At 36.6% G+C, this 20,209-nt stretch overlaps 1 protein-coding gene across 2 annotated transcripts in view; it reads left to right on the forward strand.

Annotated features, from left to right (window-relative positions):
* THADA (THADA armadillo repeat containing) overlaps positions 1 to 20,209 on the forward strand; it is a 358,452-nt gene that overhangs the window by 102,375 nt on the left and 235,868 nt on the right. For both annotated transcript variants that reach the window (XM_030800262.1, XM_030800261.1), the window contains one exon: positions 5,106 to 5,197. In XM_030800262.1, the coding sequence (XP_030656122.1) occupies positions 5,106 to 5,197 (92 nt within the window). The remainder of the gene's footprint in view (positions 1 to 5,105; positions 5,198 to 20,209) is intronic.

A 20,209-nucleotide genomic window follows, 5' to 3' on the forward strand; every position in this document is an offset into this window, starting at 1 on the left:
TCAACTTCAATGGAAAATCCATAGTCAACAATATACTTGATGGTAAAAGACTGAAATCTTCCTCTCTAAAATCAGGAACAAGACAAGGAAATCCACTCTTGTCACTCCTATTCAACATTGTACTGGAGTTCCTAGTAGGCCAACTAGAGAAGAATAAAAAATAAAAGTTATCCAGTAAAGGAAGATGCAAAACTATCTCTATTTTCTGATGACATGATCTTAAATATAGAAAATCCTAAGGAATCCACACACATGCAAATTAAAGCTTGTCTATTAGCAAGGTTTCAGGACAAAAGGTCATCATACAGAAATTGTACACTAGCAATGAAAAATCTAAAAATGAAATTAAGAAAACAGTTTCATTTATGATAGCATCAAAAAGAATAAAATACTTAGGAATAAATTTAACAAAGGAACTGCAAGAGTTGTTCACTGAAAATTATCAAACATTTTTTGAAGAAATTATAGGCCTAAATAAATGGAAAGATCTCCTGTGTTCATCACTGGAAGACTTAACTATTGTTAAGATGACGTATTCCCCAAATCTATAGGTTCAGCACAACCTCTGTTAAATCCCTTCTAGCTTTTTTTTTTTTTTTTTTTTTTTTTTTTTGCAGATCTTAAAATACATATGGAAATGTGAGGGACCCATGATAGCCAAAACAATCTTGAAAAAGAACAAAGTTGGAGGCCCCACAGGTCCCAATTTCAAAACTTAATGCAAAGCAACAATAAATTAGAGATTGTGGCGTTGACATAAGGATAGGCATATAAATCAGCAGATTAGGATTGATTGTACAGAAGTAAACTCCCACATTTAATAAAGGTGCCAAGACAATTCAGTGGAGAAAGAATAGCCTTCAACAAATGGTACTGAGTCAACTGGATATCCACATGCAAAAGAATGAATGTGATCTCCATCTCATACCATATTCAGATGACTCAAAATGTATTAAAAACCTGAATGTAAAACCTAAAACTATAAAACTTTTAGAAGAGGACCTGGGTAAATTTTTCTACCTTGGATTAGGTAACATTTAGTTAGATATGACACCTAAGGTACAAGCAATACAAAAATTGATAAATTAGACTGGCAACGAAAAAAATTGATAAATTAGAATTGATCAAAATTAAAAATGTCTGGCTGGGCATAGTGGCATGCACCTGTAGTCCCAGCCACTCGGAAGGCTGAGGCTGGAGGATTGTTTGAGCCCAGGAATTCAAGGCTGCAGTGAGCTATGATTACACCACTGCACTCCATCTTGGGCGACAGAGCAAGAAGCTGTCTCTAGAAAAGTTAAAAAAAATTTTTTTTTAAAGGAAGCTTAACCAGCATCAAGAAAAAAAATGTTTTTCAAAGGGCACAATCAAGAAAGTATAAGGACAACCCACGGAATGGGAGAAAATACTTGCAAATTATACATCTGATAAGAGTGGAGTGTCCAGAATATATAAAGAACTCTTATAACTCAATAATAAATGACAACCCAATTTTAAAACGGACAAAGAATATCTCCAAAAAAGATAGGCCGATGGCCAGTAAGCACACAAAAAGATACTTAACATCATTAGTCATTAGGAAAATGCTACAATTAGTTACCATTCCATGCCGACTAAAATAAAATGCATGGAAAATAACTAGTATTAGGGAGGATGTGGAGAAATTGGAGAACTGGTGAAATTGGAACCCTTATACATTGCTAGTGAGACTATGAAATGGTGCTACCACTTTGGCAGTTCTTTTGAAGGTTAAACATAGAGTTACTATATGACCAAGCAATACCACTTCTAGGTATATAGACATGAGAAATGAAAACATGTTCACACAAAAACTTGTACATGAGTATTCTTAGCAAAATTATTCATAATATTCCAAATTGGAAATAGCCCAAATGTCCATCAAATGAAGAACAGATTTTTAAAATATGGTATATCTATACAACGGGATATTATTAAGCCATAAAAAAGGAATAACTTACTGATACATGCTACAACATGGGGGAACCTTGAGAACATTATGCTAGGTGAAAGAAGCCAAACATAAAAGGCCACATATGGTGCTTTCCTACTGCAGGAGAATAGGGAGTGATGACTAATGGCTCCCGAGTTTCATTTTGAGGTAATGAAAATATTGTGGAATTTAGTTAGTGGTGATAGCTTCACACTTTGTGAATATAGTAAAAACCACTGAATAGCATCCTTTGAAATAGTAAATTTTATGATATGTGAATTATACCTCAATTTTAAAAAGTAATTTAAAAGTGATTTTAAAACAATCATGCAGTCACCTTTGGAGGTTTGTATGGCATGAACTAATTATTCTGAAAATGATCAATATATGGAAATAATTCTTTACTAACTGATGAACAGGGTAACCAAATAGCAGATGAGGAAAAGCTTTAAAAAAATAAAGTTTTTCTGAGGATGTAAATGATTAATGCAGAAGGCCTATAGAATATCGTGATTTTGCTACACCTAATGGAAAATGTAATGATCATCATTGATTGCTAATGAGGGCACTTTGTAAGGGATGTCTTAGTCTCTTCGGGCTGCTATAACAAAATACCACAAATTTATTTCCCACAGTTTGGAGGCTGGGAAGTCCAAGATCAATATGCTGGCAGATTCAGTGTCTGGTGAAGGCCTACTTTCTGGTTCATAGATGGCACCTTTTAGCTGTGTCCTCACATGGTGGAAGAGGTGAGGCAGCTCACTGGGGCCTCTTTTATAAGGGCACTAATCCCATTCGTGAGAGCTCTACCCCCATGACTTAATTATTTCCCAAAGGCCTCCACCACCTAACTCCTTGGAGGTTAGAATTTCAACATATGAATTTTGGGGGAACACAAACATTCAGACCGTATCAGGATGGATCAGGCAGATAGGATTGGAACCCTCTGGTCCATCTTAATATTACTAAAAAGACATTATGTGTCTCCTGCCATCAGGCTATTGAATCAAAGGAGTTTTGTTTCAGAGGGTGCCCATTCACTTTGTAAAATAGTCCTCTACGGTTCTGTTTAAGGTGTGCATTTCTCAACATCTCCAGGCACTCCTGTTTTAATTTTACTGCACCTGGCAGCCTTTGTCAGGAAGTATGGCTTAGGGCAAGATGGAGTCAGTGTTTCTGTTTTCCTTTTCTTTTTGTGTTTTTGTGTGATTTCTGAGAGGAGAGAAGGTCCCAGATGTCTTTACCAAGTCATCTTAGCCCTAAAAGTCTTTGAGAACTACCTCACTAGATCAGGTAGAAGATAATCCAGACCTGAATGAGGGCAGAGATTATATTGATAAAGTAACAGCATTTGTTATTTGGGGATTAAATTAGGCAGGGCACATAGTAGGGCCTCCATCGATGTTTGATGGCTATTGAATGAACGTAATTGAATCTGTTCAGTTTTAGGGTTTTATTGCAGCTTTGATATGGATTGTGCCATTATATCTGTAAAGTTCACTTCTATGGTTACCATGCATGACTTGAGTCAGTTCTGGGCTTCTAGAGGAGAGGTTACAAACTGGTGGCCAGTAGGACAAACTAGCCCACCCACTGTTTTATTTGGCCTTCATGGTGGTTTTTTTTTTTCCTTTAATTTCCTGCCAGCATTTCAAAATAGATTTCACGTAAAAACCAGGGTTTCTGGCTTCTCTTGAAAAAGCAGATGATCTGGCAAAACTGGACTTATATTTCCTCATGGCAGCAACTCAGCTGACACTGACTGCCTTAGACCAAGTCCACTGCTGCCTGTGTCACTCACTGTTCCTGTGAGCATTTGAGCTTGTGACTCTAAGGGCAGCGCTTTCAGGAAGCTGTTTTCTAAATCTTAACGTTGTTACTTTTAGTGATCTTTCTACTTATATTGCTATTTAACACACCATGTGGTTGTGTCACTTACTTAATTAGAGTCTAAGGTCTGTAATACCAGTAAGTATGTGTTTTCTGTTTCTGGATCTTATTCATGGTGCTGGTATAGGGCCTTACACACTGTAGCAAGGTGAGTACATATATATCTCTACACTGATTTGACAGAGTAATTGAGGAAGCCTATGGTGCCAAAACAGTCAAGACCCTTTTATGATCTTCCAAACCATCTTGACACATTGGTTTGGAAAAGATACCGAAAAGATTATTATCATCTTGGAGAAATAATTTGTGTTTTTTCTTGATAATTCCTGCCTCTTATCTTTATTAATGTTATCAGATAATTTCAGTATTGAAATTACTTGATAAGTTACTTGCATTGTGAAGCTGATAAGCAACATTTTGGATGTTAACTATTTTCTTGGCCATATTAATTACCTGGATTCTTTGAAGTTAGGAATTTTGGATTTTCTTTTTGTTTTTTTTAAAGACAGGTTCTCACTCTTTTGCCCAGGCTGGAGTGCAGTGGCACAGTCATAGCTTACTGCAGCCTCAAACTCCTGGCTTTATGCAGTCCTCCTGCCTCAGCCTTCTGACTACCTGGGACTATAGGCATGTGCCATGGCTGTAAAAACAGCAACAAAAAAACAGAATCAGGAACAAAACAAACAAAAAAATCTCTAAAAAAATACTTTTTTTTTTTTTGAGATGGGGGTCTTACTGTATTGCCCAGGCTGGTCTCAAACTCCTGGCCTCAAGCAATCCTTCCACTTTAGCCTCCCAAGTAGCTGGGATTACAGGTGTAAGCCACTGGGCCTGGTTCTTTGAAGTTAGGTTTTATAAGTATTTTCTCATGGGTAAAATGATTTCAGAAAATAAGTGGAAAGAGCTGAGGTTTTACTGCGATATTCATTGTCAGGAAGAATATAGAAAAATGAATTTTTTAAAAAGTGTTATTTGATGCTCTAAGTGCAGAGATACAATGAAAACTGTTGATGGTAATATTAGGAATATAGGAAAAGGCTGTGTTGTGTGCATGTGATTGAGTTGTAGAGTTCATTTTAAGTCATTGAATCGATGACTGTAAAGTTTTTTTTTTTTTTTAATTATTTTATGAACACAAATCTGTCTTTTTAGCTTCATGCTAGCCAGTTAGGTAATGATTTTGAATCATCTAGTTTGAACATTGTAAATGTTGGTTTCATGCCAAGAATATTTAACCCTTATTGTGTTTTCATTTGTACATTAGGTGCGAAATTCATCCACACTTCTCTTTAGTGCCTTGATCACAAGAATTTTTGGAGTTAAAAGGGCAAAGGATGAACATTCCAAAACAAATAGGTAAGCTCCATTTAAGGCTAACTTTACTTTTTTTTTTTTAAATACAATATTGTCCTGGCCAAAAACAAAGTTTGAAATTGTGCCTACTGTTACAGATTCATCTGGAGCATAAAACTATAAAAATACTATAATGAATTAACCTATGATGCCAAGTTATAAACCCTTGGGCAAAAATATCAACTGTTTAATAAGCGGACCTTTCAAAGCAACAAAAATTTAGCAGGGTAGCAAGGGGTGAAATGTAGAGCTTGTTTCTCCATGCAAAAGCTAGTGTTTTTTTTTAAAATTGCATCTTCTTTAAGTATTCCTGAAATGTCTTAACTTTACTTGTATATATTATCCTAGCTTATATAATATCTTTAATTTTATAGGTGGAAGTTTAAATGTTTATGATCCTCTCATTAGAACATCTCTCACATTACCTTTGCATTAAACTCTGGTACTAAGAGGAGCACCTATGTGTGTTAACCACAAGAAATAAACAGTGCTTTTTACTTTTGGTCTTTAGTTTTATGTTTACCCTCTAATTTGTTTTTGTCTTAACAAAACAGCTTTTTTGTTATGCCTGAAAAGAAACCTGTGGAACTATTTTGATTTTGGGTAGTTTTTAGATAAAAATGCACAAGATCTGATCTGTTTGTTTTTAAAGAAGAAAAGCTTTGAATAGTTGTTCTTTAGCAGTTAAGAGGATTTAATGGTAATCTAATTGAATTGCAATTGTTAACACTAGATGTCACTGTTGCTGCACGTTTAATTACTTCCTTAACTTTATTTAGGATCCAGTTTGGCCCGGTGGTCTTTCTCTTGAGGATCTAGAGTTATATTCAAAGCCCTATTCCCTTCTTACCTAAAAAAGTCATTATGCTTCATATTTAAGTTTTAAGCTAATGTTTATTGAAATGCATTTTTGTGTGATGGAACTAAATCTTAGGAATTAAAAAAATATGAAATCATTTTGTGATGTACTAGTGATAATTCTAATGAAACCTACTATGGTATTTCCGAATTATCATTTAAATTGCTTCTTGTCACCCTGTAACATTCACCAAATATTTAAAAGGAAGGTAACTGGCTGTAAGTATAAATCCCTTGAGCATGTTCAGGCAATATCAGAGAGCTTTTTAATTTTTTTTTAACTGAGTATTTTTTTTTTTTTTTTTTTTTTTTTGAGACGGAGTCTCACTCTGTCGCCCAGGCTGGAGTGCAGTGGCGCAATCTCGGCTCACTGCAAGCTCCACCTCCCGGGTTCACGCTGTTCTCCTGCCTCAGCCTCTCCGAGTAGCTGGGACTACAGGCGCCCGCCACCACGCCCGGCTAATTTTTTTGTATTTTTAGTAGAGATGGGGTTTCACTGTGGTCTCGATCTCCTGACCTCATGATCCGCCCGCCTCGGCCTCCCAAAGTGCTGGGATTACAAGCGTGAGCCACTGCACCCGGCCTTAACTGAGTATTTTTTAAATAAATAAAACATTACTCTTGTGGAGGGATGATTATAGTTTTTATTTTTTAGCCTGTTCTTAAAGAAATTCTTCCTGTCACTAACTTGAAATCACTAATATTTGTTTCTCCTTAGCTTTGTCTATTTTGTTAATAATTCTCCAGTGTGCTACAGTTTAAAACAGTTGGGTTCTGTTATAAGGCCTTGATAAATACTGGTATAAATGAAATATGATATTAAGTCATCAAACAAGTAAAATTAATGTTTAAAACTGAACTTGAAGAAATTTTTTTTTTGTTTTTTATGAAGTGATTCTTGAATGTATATACAAATATATATACATTTTACTATGTGTAGGAGAAAATGATCAGAAAATGAGAAAACCTCGTTTAGGTTGTATCTGAGGGAGGAAGAATATAGCAGCGATACCATACAATTTTAATTTTTTGCCAAAGTTACAATGATGGAAACTTCCATTATAAATTTATTCCTCTTGGATGGGAAAGATTACAAAATATATAAGGTTTCTAGAAAAAAGGAAATAGGAATGAGACAGTTTTTAACTGTGAAGAATGTGAGAGCTTTTAATTTTAGTAATCTGAAGATCGGTATGGACCATTATGTGTACAAGGCTTCTGTTCCCTGTTTAACCCATGAAGATATATTTCTTGGCAGCTCCCATTAGGTTTGCTTTGCAAAACCTTTAGTCCTAAATTTGCAGTTGCTTGTGATGGTTCTTTTAGTTGTAGTTTGTTTAATTATGTCACTTTTTGTTGAAATGTTTATATGCCTGTTCCTTCCAATATTAACTTCCTGAAGGAAGGACCTTTTTCATCTGTTCTGTGTACGTAATGGACACTTTAAGAAGGCTAGTAATAATGATACCTTGGTTGGTTACTTATCAACCGGATAACTAACCTCAGCTGGTGACACACCTCACAAGTCAGTTGTTTCCTTTCACAACCACAGATTGTCCTGCTCGCAATTTGGAAATGTGTGTTCTTGGTCAGAGGGAACTGGACATAAAAAGAACATCTGATTTTTCCATCTAATGGGAAATAAAGGTCTAACTTGGAGTAAACAAACCTGGTCTCTAGGCATTTTGCTGCCACTGGAGATGACCTTAATAGGCCCCCTTATCCACTTTGCACTTCAGTTTCTCCATCTATATACCAGGAATAATAAGATCTGTGCTGTGTACTCCTAGGGCTATTGTGAGGATAAAACAAACTATTAGAAGTTCATTTTCTTTAAAATATTGGAAGTCCTAGGCAATTAGAGATATAGTTTAGTTTTTCTTTCTGTTACCACTTCTGTGATTGTACTCATCTGATTGTCTTGCTCTTAAGACCATGCTTTTTGAGGACAAGGTCAGTATCTTAACCATTCTTGGGTACCTAGAGTCTAGCATAGTATCTGGCGTATAGGAGGCATATAGGAATAATTACCTAATGAGTAAGCAAATTTTGTTACTAGAGGAGAAATAAGAAATCTGGTTTCTACTCCTGCGTTTGTTACAATATAACCACTATAATCAACTGAGACAAAATAGCCAACCTCTCTGGGCTTTGGTTTTCTTCTCTGTAAAATAAGGTTTGGAATATCCCTGAGGCCTTTTCTTTCTTTAAAATACTAAAGTCAGCCTTTACATAATGTTACTGGAATTGTAAGTTTGGTAAAATGATGTATTCCCAGTGCCGTAGAACAATCCCTGTCACATAGTAGAGACAAGAAATTCCTGTTTCATATATAGAGAAGGAAGCAGAGGATCCTTTGTAAGTGTGTAGAGTGTACCTGTAATGACTGAATTTTTACACCCATTAGTCTTATTTTAGATGTGTTTTTTGGGTTTTAAAGAATGAGAAAACACAAGTTTCACTTGTGCTTTTAAAATAATGTTATTACATTTTAATTTTTAAAGCTCTTTTCCTGTTTATTGCTGCCTGACTGACTTGGCCTGACAGAATGAAGAACTGATTTTATGTAAAATCGGAACAAGCAAAGCTCTGCAACCTGTGCAGTATACATGTTTTCTAAAATAGCCTCCATCTCCATGTGAGTGGGCTCACCTTCATAGCTCCTCATTTCTTATAGGACAGGAGCTAAACTAATACGGCGCTTAGCTCTAGGTCTTCCCTTTAAGCCCCTATGTGCATTAACTTTCAGCTGTGAGTCCCAGCCAAATGACACATGTCAATATGTAGCAATCAGAAAAGGTTTATTTTTGACTTCTTGGAGTGTGCTTTGCCAAAGCTTCATACAGGTGCTTAACGTACAGCGTTGTCTAGCTTTTGCATGCTCTCTCCACCTTAAATCAGTGAGCCAATGAGAACTTGAAAGCACTTATCATGAACTCAGTATTAACATAATAGGGGAGTACATGAAGAATATAAAACTTGGATCTTACTCAAGGAGTTTACAGTTCAGTTAGGAAAACAAAAAATGTTACATGTGAGTCAGATACAAATAGGAGACACCATGTAAAAATCACCTGTACAATGCGATGTGAGTGATGAACACATTAGAAATTTACAAACGGGAGAATTGAATGGAGTATATGTTGGGGGGAAGTAGTATTTTTTACAAGGCGTTGGGAAATGAGTAGATTTGGGGTACATGGAAACAGGTAGATTGAAAGAGGAACAAAATAATAGTCTTGTTTACTGTGTTAAGTACAATCTTTATTCTATCTTACTAAAGAGAGCTTATATTCAGATTAATAGCTTAGGATAATTTAGTACAATTTAAGAAGAAAATGTGTTTCTAAAATCATGGGAAGAGCCAAGTAAAATTGTTTCTAGTGACTATGTTGGGAGATGTTAAATTGTATTTATTTTATTTTCCAGGGTATAAGTGATAGAGAATTATTTTAGTTATTTTTCTTAGCATTTTAGTGGTGTATGTCTGGAAGGATGCTTCAAGGGGCATCTAATCCAGTCCAGCATCGTGCTTATAGAGAGATTTTGAAGGAATTTCCAGACAGACTGGCTTCTCTCCTGTTCTTCATGTTTTCTAGGAAAAGAGATTCCACAAGTTTCTGTGGTTACCTACTCTATTGTTTGGGAAAGAATTGAATTCTCAAAACTAAAATTGAAAGCTGCAGGGCAATTGGGTTTTCATATTTTAGAGAATGTAATTATTAGAATTCAGAATAGCTTATTTGCTTTGAACTACATAGTAACTTGTAGCAAGCCCTATTTGGCCAAATTGAAAAACAGAATTTTCTTTTGACTGTGGCCAGGGTAATTTTTTTTCTTTTTTTTTTTTCCCAAGATGGAGTCTCACAGTGTTGCCTGGGCTGGAGTTTAATGGCAGGATCTCAACTCATTGCAACCTCTGCCTCCTGGGTTCACGCAATTCTCCTGCCTCAGCCTCCCGAGTAGCTGGGATTACAGGTGCACACTACCACACCTGGCTAATATTTTGTAATTTTTTTTTTTTAGTAGAAATGGGGTTTCACTATGTTGGCCAGATTAGTCTTGAACTCCTGACCTTGTGATCCGCCCGCCTCAGCCTCCCAAAGTGCTGGGATTATAGACGTGAGCGGCCAGGGTAATATTAACATCCTCAAACCCAAACAGTTCTAATTTTCTCCACTGAACAAGCATTTATTGTGTTTTTACTCTGGGCCAGGCCCTCTGCTAGTTACTGGGATCCAAAGATAAATCAGAAATACTCTCTACCCTAGGGAACTCCAAGTCTGATGAAGAATATGGCAGTTATCTGTGGTGCTGGAGTCTCTGTTCAGTTGTGTAGAAGGACAGGAGAAGTTGTGAAGGAAGATAACATTTCTTTAGTGTGCGGGCCATGCCAGACCCTTTATACATGTCTAACTTAGCCGGGATCGCAGCTCTGTGAGGTAGGTAGTGTCATACTCATTTTTCACAGAAGAGGAACCTAAGGCTCATGAGGTTTAGCTGCTTGCCTGTGGCCATACAGCCAGAAAGTGGCAGAACTAGAACACAAAGCGAGTTCTATCTGCAGAGCATGTGCTGTTACACACCAAACAACGGATTCCCTCATGGGCAGGATGTCACCTTTTTGGAGTTGGCTTTAGATTTTATTTTGTCAGACTCTGTGAGAAATTAGTCACTTCACCCAAAGTCTGAATGTTGACTAATAATCTCAAATCTCCCTCATGGTAGGTTGATTTTAGCAGGAAAGGTAGGAGTGGACCAGAGGAGAATTATGTTTTGGGTTGACTTTAAGATTCCTTATTTGGACGTTGAAAGACAATAAGGATTGTGTACTTTTTGGTGCATGAATGTTATTTACCTCAATGAGCCCCTCGCTGTTCTCATGTAGACAGGTGAGGGAGGAGCAAGGCTCAAGGTTTCTAATGTCAACCAGGAATGTCGTAAAACTATGAAGGTAGAAATCTTAGTTTTCTGGTTAGAAAGTAGAGAATGAATGAAATTATCCCAATAAGGATATCAGTGTTGCTAGCAAGAAGTTAACTTTTTTTTAATTTATCTCTATAAAACTCTTATATTTGATAATAGTTTTGTGCTATTGATAGAGGATTTTGAGGCTTATGATAATTCTTGCTTATGATATGATTTCTCTAGACTTAACTCTTTCTCTAGAGTCTGTGCTTATATCTTTCATTGATATCTTTAATTAAAATGATACTAATAACCATTATTATTATTTGTTTTTATCTTTGAAAGGACCTAGGAAGTCATCCAGTCTCATTCTCATTTTGCAGATCTGAAAATTGAGGTGCAGAAAAGTTAAGCAATTTGTGCAAGGTCACAGAGCTAGTGCTGGTGATAGAATTTAATGGTTATTTTTAGTTCACAATAAGCTCAACTAAAACATTTTTAAAAATCAGTTGATTATTTAGAAATGAAGTTTCTGTTAGCAACGATAATACTAGTTTGGATTCAGATGATTCTGATTTAAAATATGAAGTTTATTTTCTCAAAGAGGTACTTTATCATAAGATTGTAAATATTAGTGATTTGAAAGTAAGTTAAGAGCTCTAGTGTTTTGGTATAGTCTGGAGTGTCATTCATGCATTTTCCAGAGTTGTTTGTAGAATTAACATTCAATCATTTATCTACTCTTTAGGCAGAGTAGATAAATGAGTATTTTTGGAGACTGAGAGGTAAAGTACAAGTTTTGTGTAACCCTGGTTGAGATGTTCCTAAAGTCAGAATTAAGTCTATACTGACACTTTGGCCTATTAGAGAGTTTCATGTTTCAAGTTTTTGTTCATTCTTAGGTTCATAGATTACAGGTAGGAGAACCACAAATAAAGTTTTTAACTGAAAAGAAGTTCTTAAAAAGAAATGTTTTCATGAACTTGAAGTGGGAATTAGTCATTGTGTTCTTAAATATTGACTCTTAACGTGGACCAAGTAATCTTTATTTCTAAATACTGCTTCAGGCCATTGCCTTCTTTAATAATTAAGGCATTGTTGCTTTAGTTTGAGCATGTTCTATGGAATTTTGGCAATGCATGTATCCTCTTTCTGCATCTTAGTAAAAGCATGAGTAAATATTTTTTCTTAGCTTTGGTATTTTTGTAGCTTACATTTTATATGAGCCAGACTAATATAATGTAATACCAGGATTACATAATTTAAGACGTCAGGATTGCTTCCAGGACTATGAGATAAAGTCTTCATTTATCAGGGGGTTTACAAGCAGTATTTCTTGCTCATTCAATACCTGTAGAGAAATACCACTGAGCTATTTTCCAAATGAGAAAATGGAGTCTAAGAGGTTAAAGCCAGAGGGAACAGTTTCTTTAGAACTTGGATAATATTTCTTTATTCAGAACTTGGTCCTTGTAACTATTGATTTGAATAATGTACAGTTTGGAAATTTCAGGAATTTCCAGCTATTGTTATTATACATTGAACTCTTAAATAAAATATACTCTTAATTTTTTCATTGAATACTCCTTATGGACCTTGGCATCCTGATATGTACAAAAGTAGTTTATAACACGTCTGAGATTTCAAGGAGTTTACCATTTATTGAGAGGTAAGACCAACATGGAAACTAGTTTAGGAAATGTGAGTATCAAACTCTCTGGTACTGACTGTCAGGGGATAAGAGGTCAGAGGAGGATGAGGCCAGTCTGCTTGTAGCAGTCTGGGTTGAATCTGGACTTGAAAGGATGGTCAGGATTCGAATAGGTAGAGAAGAGGGTGTTGTATATGGGATCATGTAACATAAACAGAGATGTAGAAGTTGGAACACAAATTGTACATGTCTAAGAAAATTAAAAGATGAATCAGATGAGGAAAGAGAGGACATGATGGAAGTGTTCATTCAGTCATTCATTCCTAGAGCCAGGATTCATGGTCACTTAGTCTGCATAGGCACTGTACTAGGTTCTGAGACTATCAGTGAGTGTGGAAAATAGACATGTCAGGAGACTAGTTTGAATTTTACAGAACATTGGGATTCATTTACAAGTCTTTGTATCAGAGTATTCCGTGATAAAACCATTGCTTTAGGAATTATTTGAGAAGTGATTGCATTCTGTACCACTGGCTGGTGGGCATGGAGAATGTGATGCAAGGCCTTGGAAGGGAGTTGCTCATGAATAAGTAGCTCTCTCTGTAGATTTTAAAGTCTGGTTACAACTTGGTGTGATTATTTCTGTGTTTAGTGTTTGTGTGCCACTTCTAAATTGAGTAGCAGCTATGTTAATGGGGAATATATGTCCTGTGTTTTAAGGAATACTAGTTTTCTCAAGAAATTAAGAGATGTTTAGTGAAAGATAGATTTTTCTGTTATTCACTGACTAGAAATGCTGAATTAAATAATGACAGGTTTCTCAGACCTGTGCTATAATGTGTTTTGAGAATCTTCAAGAGTGGGATATAGCATGCAGTATGAGCATTTCCCTAAATTATTTGACCATGGAGATTCTCTCTCTTCTCTTCTCTCTCTCTCTCAACATATATTGCCATTTTGTTTTCCATCCAACAGTTTGGGGAATACTGCTGTCGGGATACTGATTAAGGCAGGTGAAAGGCATATTTCTGATTATTAGGAGCAGTAGATATATCTACTGTGAGAAAGATATATATATTTGAGATATATCTTGGAAGCAACAGAAAGAATTAGTTTTAGTTACAGCTAAATACACTGTAAATTATCCCACGTCAGATAAAAATGTAAAATGGTGTCCTACATATAGTAGGTAGTCAATACATTTGAATCTAGGAAAATTTCATAATTGTCTACCTTTAAAAATTCTATAATAACTAAAATGCCTCTTTGAGAGAATGAAGTTTATATTCTAGGTTAGAATCTTCTAACATTTTGTCAGAAGAACATAATTTCCTTTTTCCCAATGACTTGACCATTAGTATGGGGAAGATAGTGCCTATAATACAGTTGATGAACTGATCAGCAAGATTAGTACCTAACTTGCATGACTGTGATATATGTATCTGTTTGTGGGGTGGGTGAAGAGTGCCGACAGGGAGAAGGACATAACATGGTAAACAGCTTTGAAATACAGTCTTGCTAGTAAATTAAGTAGCATAGTCTGTTGTTGTCATTCCTAATTCCCACAGTAATAGCACCATCTGTTAACATTTACCCAGAGGCTTGAAATAATTCAGACTTATGCAGCTAGAATGCTTTTGGCTGCAAATAACAGTAAACCCAAATCAAAATTTAAATACAGACAACTTACTATCCCATATATAACCAGGAAGTTTTAAAGAGGATTGATTCTTTTGAGGTTGAAAACATCATCAGAGACTCTGATTTCCCTTCATGTTTCTGCTGTGCCATCCTTGATGTAATGCCATGAGCTCCAGGCAAGCTTCCTTCATGGTTGCAAGATGGCTTCAGTTCCAGCCATCATATCCAGACACTGCAGTGTCTAGGCACAATACCCAGTGGCCTTGTGCATTTCTGTTTCTTTTTAAGAGCAACAGCATTTCCTCTTGTTTATGTTCCCATGTTTCCACCTCCACACTCTACATACTTTTCTTCATATCTTGTTGGCCAGAGTTAACATCTTAGCATGCCCCAGCTTATCCCTGGGGAGGGAAATAGATCCACTATAATTACACTAATCAGGATTCATCAGTTGAGTCTGGGGTTGGTGCTGGTCCTCCCCGAAGCACGTGACTACTCAGAAGGGTGAATACCCAACCAAAATCAGTTCTGTTAAAAGGAAGGATGAGATAGAGGAATAAATATTGATTAGGCAACTAATGATGTGTGCTACTACATTCTTCTAGGCTATCTGAAAAGCTTTGAAAATGTTTGTGTTAAGAACAGTGACTTAAGAAGACTATGTATGTAGTATTTTAGCTTAATAGGAAAATATATTTTTCTTTTATGTATTTTCTTTATGTAATTATTAAAAGATGTGAAGTAGTGCAAGTGTCTGGATATATGATTCCATAGAATTCATTCCTGTAAGCAGCTTGCATTTTAAAAATTTCACCCAGGAACAAAGTCTGTGTCTTTACAAAGTTTTGTAGAATGTTAAAATAGAGATTCTGAATAGAATGTAATCAGTTCCTAACCAAGAAAATGCTATTCTGCAATATGAAATGTCTCCCTGGTTCAGAGCTAATCTCTAACAAGCTAACAGAATGTTAACATTGTTTTTTAATATAAACTCTAATTCACTTTGGAATTTCACCTCTATATTATCACATTGATTTTCTTCTTGTAAGGCCAAATAATGTGAAGTCAAATAGTCTTTCTAGGTTTTTTTTTTTTTTTGAGACAGGGCCTGGCTCTGTCGCCCAGGGTGGAGTGCAGTGGCACGACCTTGGCTCACTGCAACCTCTGCCTCCTAGGCTTAAGCCATCCTCCTGCCACCTCAGCCTCCCAAGTAGCTGGGGCTACACGTGCATGCCACCATGCCTGGCTAATTTTTGTATTTTTTGTAGAGACAGGGTTTTGCCATTTGCCCAGGCTGGTCTCAAATTCCTGAGCTCAAGTGATCCACCCACCTGAGCCTCCCAAAGTGATAGGATTACAGGTATAAGCCACCATGCCCAGCCATCTTTCTAAATTTGTTGGAATTATTAATTATTTTTATTTATGAACCAAAGTGTTTTGATGTAACGTTTTGGTCTCTGAACTCAACTTAGGTCAGTTGTCCTGAACAATCTCTCTTTCTCTGTCTGCTAGGTTTCTTTCTTTTCTGTCCTCTAAACTAAATGTTTTTTTCAGCACATACTGCCTCCATAGAAGTGGTCCATGAGGCGGTCTGGGTCAGGGCAGACCTATCAGGCTCAATAGAAGATGGGGTCCGACTAACTTCTCTTGAGAAAGAAACAGGTTACTAAATCTTGGAGGGCTAGAATTTTCCACTCTATAAGCACAATTCTAGAAGCATCTAATGCTTTTCAGACGTCTTCATCTTTCTTTTATTTATCTCTATGATCACTCAAATTCTGAATACCTGAAGTTGATTTAGATACGTATAAATCGTCAATTGCATACTTCCCTCCTTTAATTCACTTGATTTCCTCTTTTGCCCCCTATAAGCAAAGCCTTCCTATGCTGCTGGTTCCATTTTCTATGATTAGTGTCATGTTTAGGTGATTCAACATTTTTTTTCTTCATCATTCATTCAGCACAGATGTTTGCTAGGTTCAAGGATCTGAGTACTGAGGGGAGTACAGACATTTATAAAATATGGTCGAAATCTTTGGAGAAGAGTGGAGGAGGAGAGATCACACTTGAACTCAGTTGTAAACATAACTCTAAAACAAAGTGGAAAGCTATCAGTACTCTGTGAACTCCTTTCCTCTCTCTCAGGGGAAGAGCCTGCATGTTCCACTCCTCCCATTTCCTCACTTCAGCTCCACTGTGTAATTGTACCTGGAACAGAGCTCTTTCTCACACTCTTAAAACACACATCCTCTTTAAACCCCTTCCTCATTCCAATCTCTTTAATTCTTCTTCCATTAAGATGAGAAAATGTCATCTATTTTTGTATCTTTCTTCCTTCTTTTGGTCTATCCATATGACAGTAAGTGATTCAGGTCATGGTTGACAAACACAGAGCAGTATTGATGATATGCCTCTCCTACCTGTACAGTCATGCCCCACATAACATTTCAGTCAATGACAGACCACATATATGACGATGGTTCCATAAGATTATAACGGAGCTGAAAAATTCCTATCCCCTATGATATCTCAGCACAATGTGTTAGTCACATGTTTGTGGTGATGTTGGTGTAAAACCTACCTCTGCTGTGCTGTCAGTTGTATAAAAGTCAACCACTGGCAGGGTGTGGTGGCTCACACCGGTAATCCCTGTAATCTGGGAGGCCGAGGCAGATGGATCACCCGAGGTCAGGAGTCTGAGACCAGCCTGGCCAACATGGTGAAACCTCGTCTCTACTAAAAATACAAAAATTAGCTGGATGTGGTGGCAGGCGCCTGTAATCCCAGCTACTCGGGAGGCTGAGGCAGGAGAATCGCTTGAGCCCAGGAGGCAGAGGTTGTGGTGAGCCAAGATTGCGCCACCACACTCCAGCCTGGGTGAGAGTGAGGCTCCGTCTCAAAAAAAAAAAAAAGCCTAACATATACGATTATGTACCATAATGTGATACTTGATGTTACTGGTTTATGTATTTACTATCTTTTATTGTTATTTTAGAGTGTACTCCTACTTATTAAAAAAAAAAGTTAACTGTAAAACAGGCTCAGGCGGGTCCTTCGGGGGTATCCAGAAGAGGGCATCGTTCTCATAGGAGACAACAGCTCCATGCTTGTTATTGCTCCTGGTGACCTTTCAGTGCAACAGAATGTAGAGGTGGGATATTGATGATCTTGACCTTGTGTAGGCCTAGGCTAATGTTCATGTTTTCTTTTTAACAAACAAGTTTAAAAAGTAAGATCATAAATTTTAAAAATCGGAAAAGCTTATAGAATAAGTGTATAAAGAAAGGAAATATTTTTGTACAGCTGAATAATGTGTTTTAACCTTTGTTACAAAAGATCAAAAAGTTAAAAATTTTAAGTTTATAAAGTAAAAGTTACAGTAAGCTAAGATTAATTTACTATAAAAGAAGGAAAAAAATTTTTTAATAAATTTAGTGTAGCCTTAGGATACAGTGTTTATAAAGTCTCCAGTAGTGTACAGTAGTGTTCTAGGCCTTCATGTTCACCCACCATTCACTGACTCACCCCAGAACAACTTCCAGTCCTGCAGGCTCCATTCATGGTAACAGCCCTAGACAGGTGTGCCATTTTTTTTCTCTTATAGCATATTTTATTCTTTTTCTATGCTTAGTATGTTTAGATACACATATACTTACTGTGTTAGCATTGCCTACGTATTTAGTACAATAACATGCCGTACAGGTTTGTAGCATAGGAGTAATAGGCTATACCATATAGCCTAGGTATGTAATGAGTTATACCATGTAGGGTTGTATAAGTATACTCTACGATGTTTACAATGCAATTGTCTAATGACACATTTCTGAGAACATATCCCTGTTGTTAAGTGACAGGTGGCTGTATTTGGAAATGAAGTTATATGTACTAAAAACACATTGTCACTGGCCTTTAAAAGTGACAAGTGCCCGGTTTTCCCCAGAAACCTAGCACCAGGTCATCATCTCCATCTCTTTCATGCTTTAATTAAGCCAACTTTTCATTTAGCTTCAAACATTTCAAGGAAATAAAAGAGGTTGTTTCAATGATTCTCTTGTTTTGATTAGTTATCAATATTATAGTAGCATAGGTTTCAATTTTTAATTGTTGTAAAAGCATAGTGTTTCAGTGGTGAAGTAATTTCTGTGGGCTGTCTGCAGTGCCACCATTTATAGCATTTATGTCTTTGGAAAAATGTATTTCAATGCCATATGACTATTTATAAGTTGTGGCCTTTCCACACCTGGACATATCATACTTAAATACTTGCCTGTTTTTATCCTTTCTGTTTTCAGCCCTGGCTACCTTCAAAATTGTGTTGTCATGCACAACCACAAACTGGTTGGCTGTCCCATGAAAATCGAATTCCATGAGATCCATGGCATTTTCTGTGGAGGTTTCTTTCTCCGGAAACTTTTCTTCCCCCAATCCCTGTTAAATCGAAGTTTAACGGTTTTTCAGGGGCTGGTGTATAATTTCACTCTTTGTAGAATTTCTTTAATCGAAACAGCAAAAGGAAACATGTTTCTTGGTTCATTTATCTTAGTCTTGAGTGGGTTTGTGTGCCTAATCTAATATCTTCATTATGTATTAAGGATCAACTGTATGCCAGACTTAGTGCAGGCATTAGGAAGGCATGAGAGCAACTTATTCTTAGGGAGCATACAGTGTGCTGGAAATGAAACAAAACAAAAACCAGGCAAAAAATCATTACAGAATAGGTAAGTCTTATTGTGAGGTAACAATAGTGATAAGAATGAAGAAGAGGGAACGATCATTAATTAGGAACCAAATGTTATAGTATTATTCTAATATAACCTAAGAAGTGTTTGATTACTGTTACATATTCTGTCTATGATGTATATGCTGTAGCCTGTGTATTAGGAAATGCTTGGAGTTGTGTTTGCTATTTACAAGAGGTTTCCCTACTTCTCAGAGAAGCTTACCAATTTTTGATATGTACTCTTTATATTACTTTATTTTGCTTTTTGGGACAGGGTCTTGTTTTGTCACCTAGGCTGGAGTGCAGTAGCACAATCACAGCTTACTGCAATCTTGACCTCCCAGGCTCAAGTGATCCTCCCACCTCAGCCCCGTCCCTGAGTAACTGGGACTACAGATGTGCACCACCATGCCTAGCGAATTTTTAAAATTTTTTGTAGAGAGAGAGTCTCACTACATTGCCCAGGCTGGTCTCAAAGTCCTGGGCTCAAGTGATCCTCCTGCCTCGGTCTCCCAAAGTGCTGGGATTATAGGTGTGAGCCACCATGCCCAGCCAGATGTGTATTCTTTATAATTAGAGATACTCTATGATATAATTGTCAATATTTTTATTCTGGGGCGTGACAGTAAATGAGAATTTAGCAATATTCTCTGTTCCCCTGAAATTTGTAATTTTTGATATATTTACTTAGGAGAACCGTGGACCTTTAGAGACCTGAGTCCAAATGTGAATTGAAGAAAAACACCTGTATGTTTTCAGTAAGCTTATAGACTCCAACTCTTTTCCTACATTTATTTTTTCTTACTACGGTCAGTCTTTTGTCCCTCAGGTCCTCCCCATTATCAGTACCCATCCCATAGATGAGCTCTGTTTCCTTATATTCAAAACGAGTATTCTTCAGCTGAGATTATCTCTTCCTTGCTACCAGTTCACTGCTGATTTTATAGGTTAGCTAAGTCTAGTGAAACTGCGGAGTCTTCCAAAGCCGGGTGGATGAATGGATTATGCTGTGGTCTAGGCTAGGTCTTGTTGCCTCTATTTCACTTTTGTTCCCTCTTTTTATGTTGAAAGTAGTATATGCTTATTTAAAATAATGGAGAATATGAAAAAGTCTTATTCTTGTCACCCAAATACAATTTTTGTTAGCATTTTGATGCATTTTCCTGCCATTTTCTCATTCGTGAGTATTCAGTTTTTATAAGGTATATTACTAATTATTATATACACACAGTTTTGT

The sequence above is a fragment of the Nomascus leucogenys genome, chromosome 19, assembly GCF_006542625.1.
Source record: "Nomascus leucogenys isolate Asia chromosome 19, Asia_NLE_v1, whole genome shotgun sequence".
Classification (NCBI taxonomy): domain Eukaryota; kingdom Metazoa; phylum Chordata; class Mammalia; order Primates; family Hylobatidae; genus Nomascus; species Nomascus leucogenys.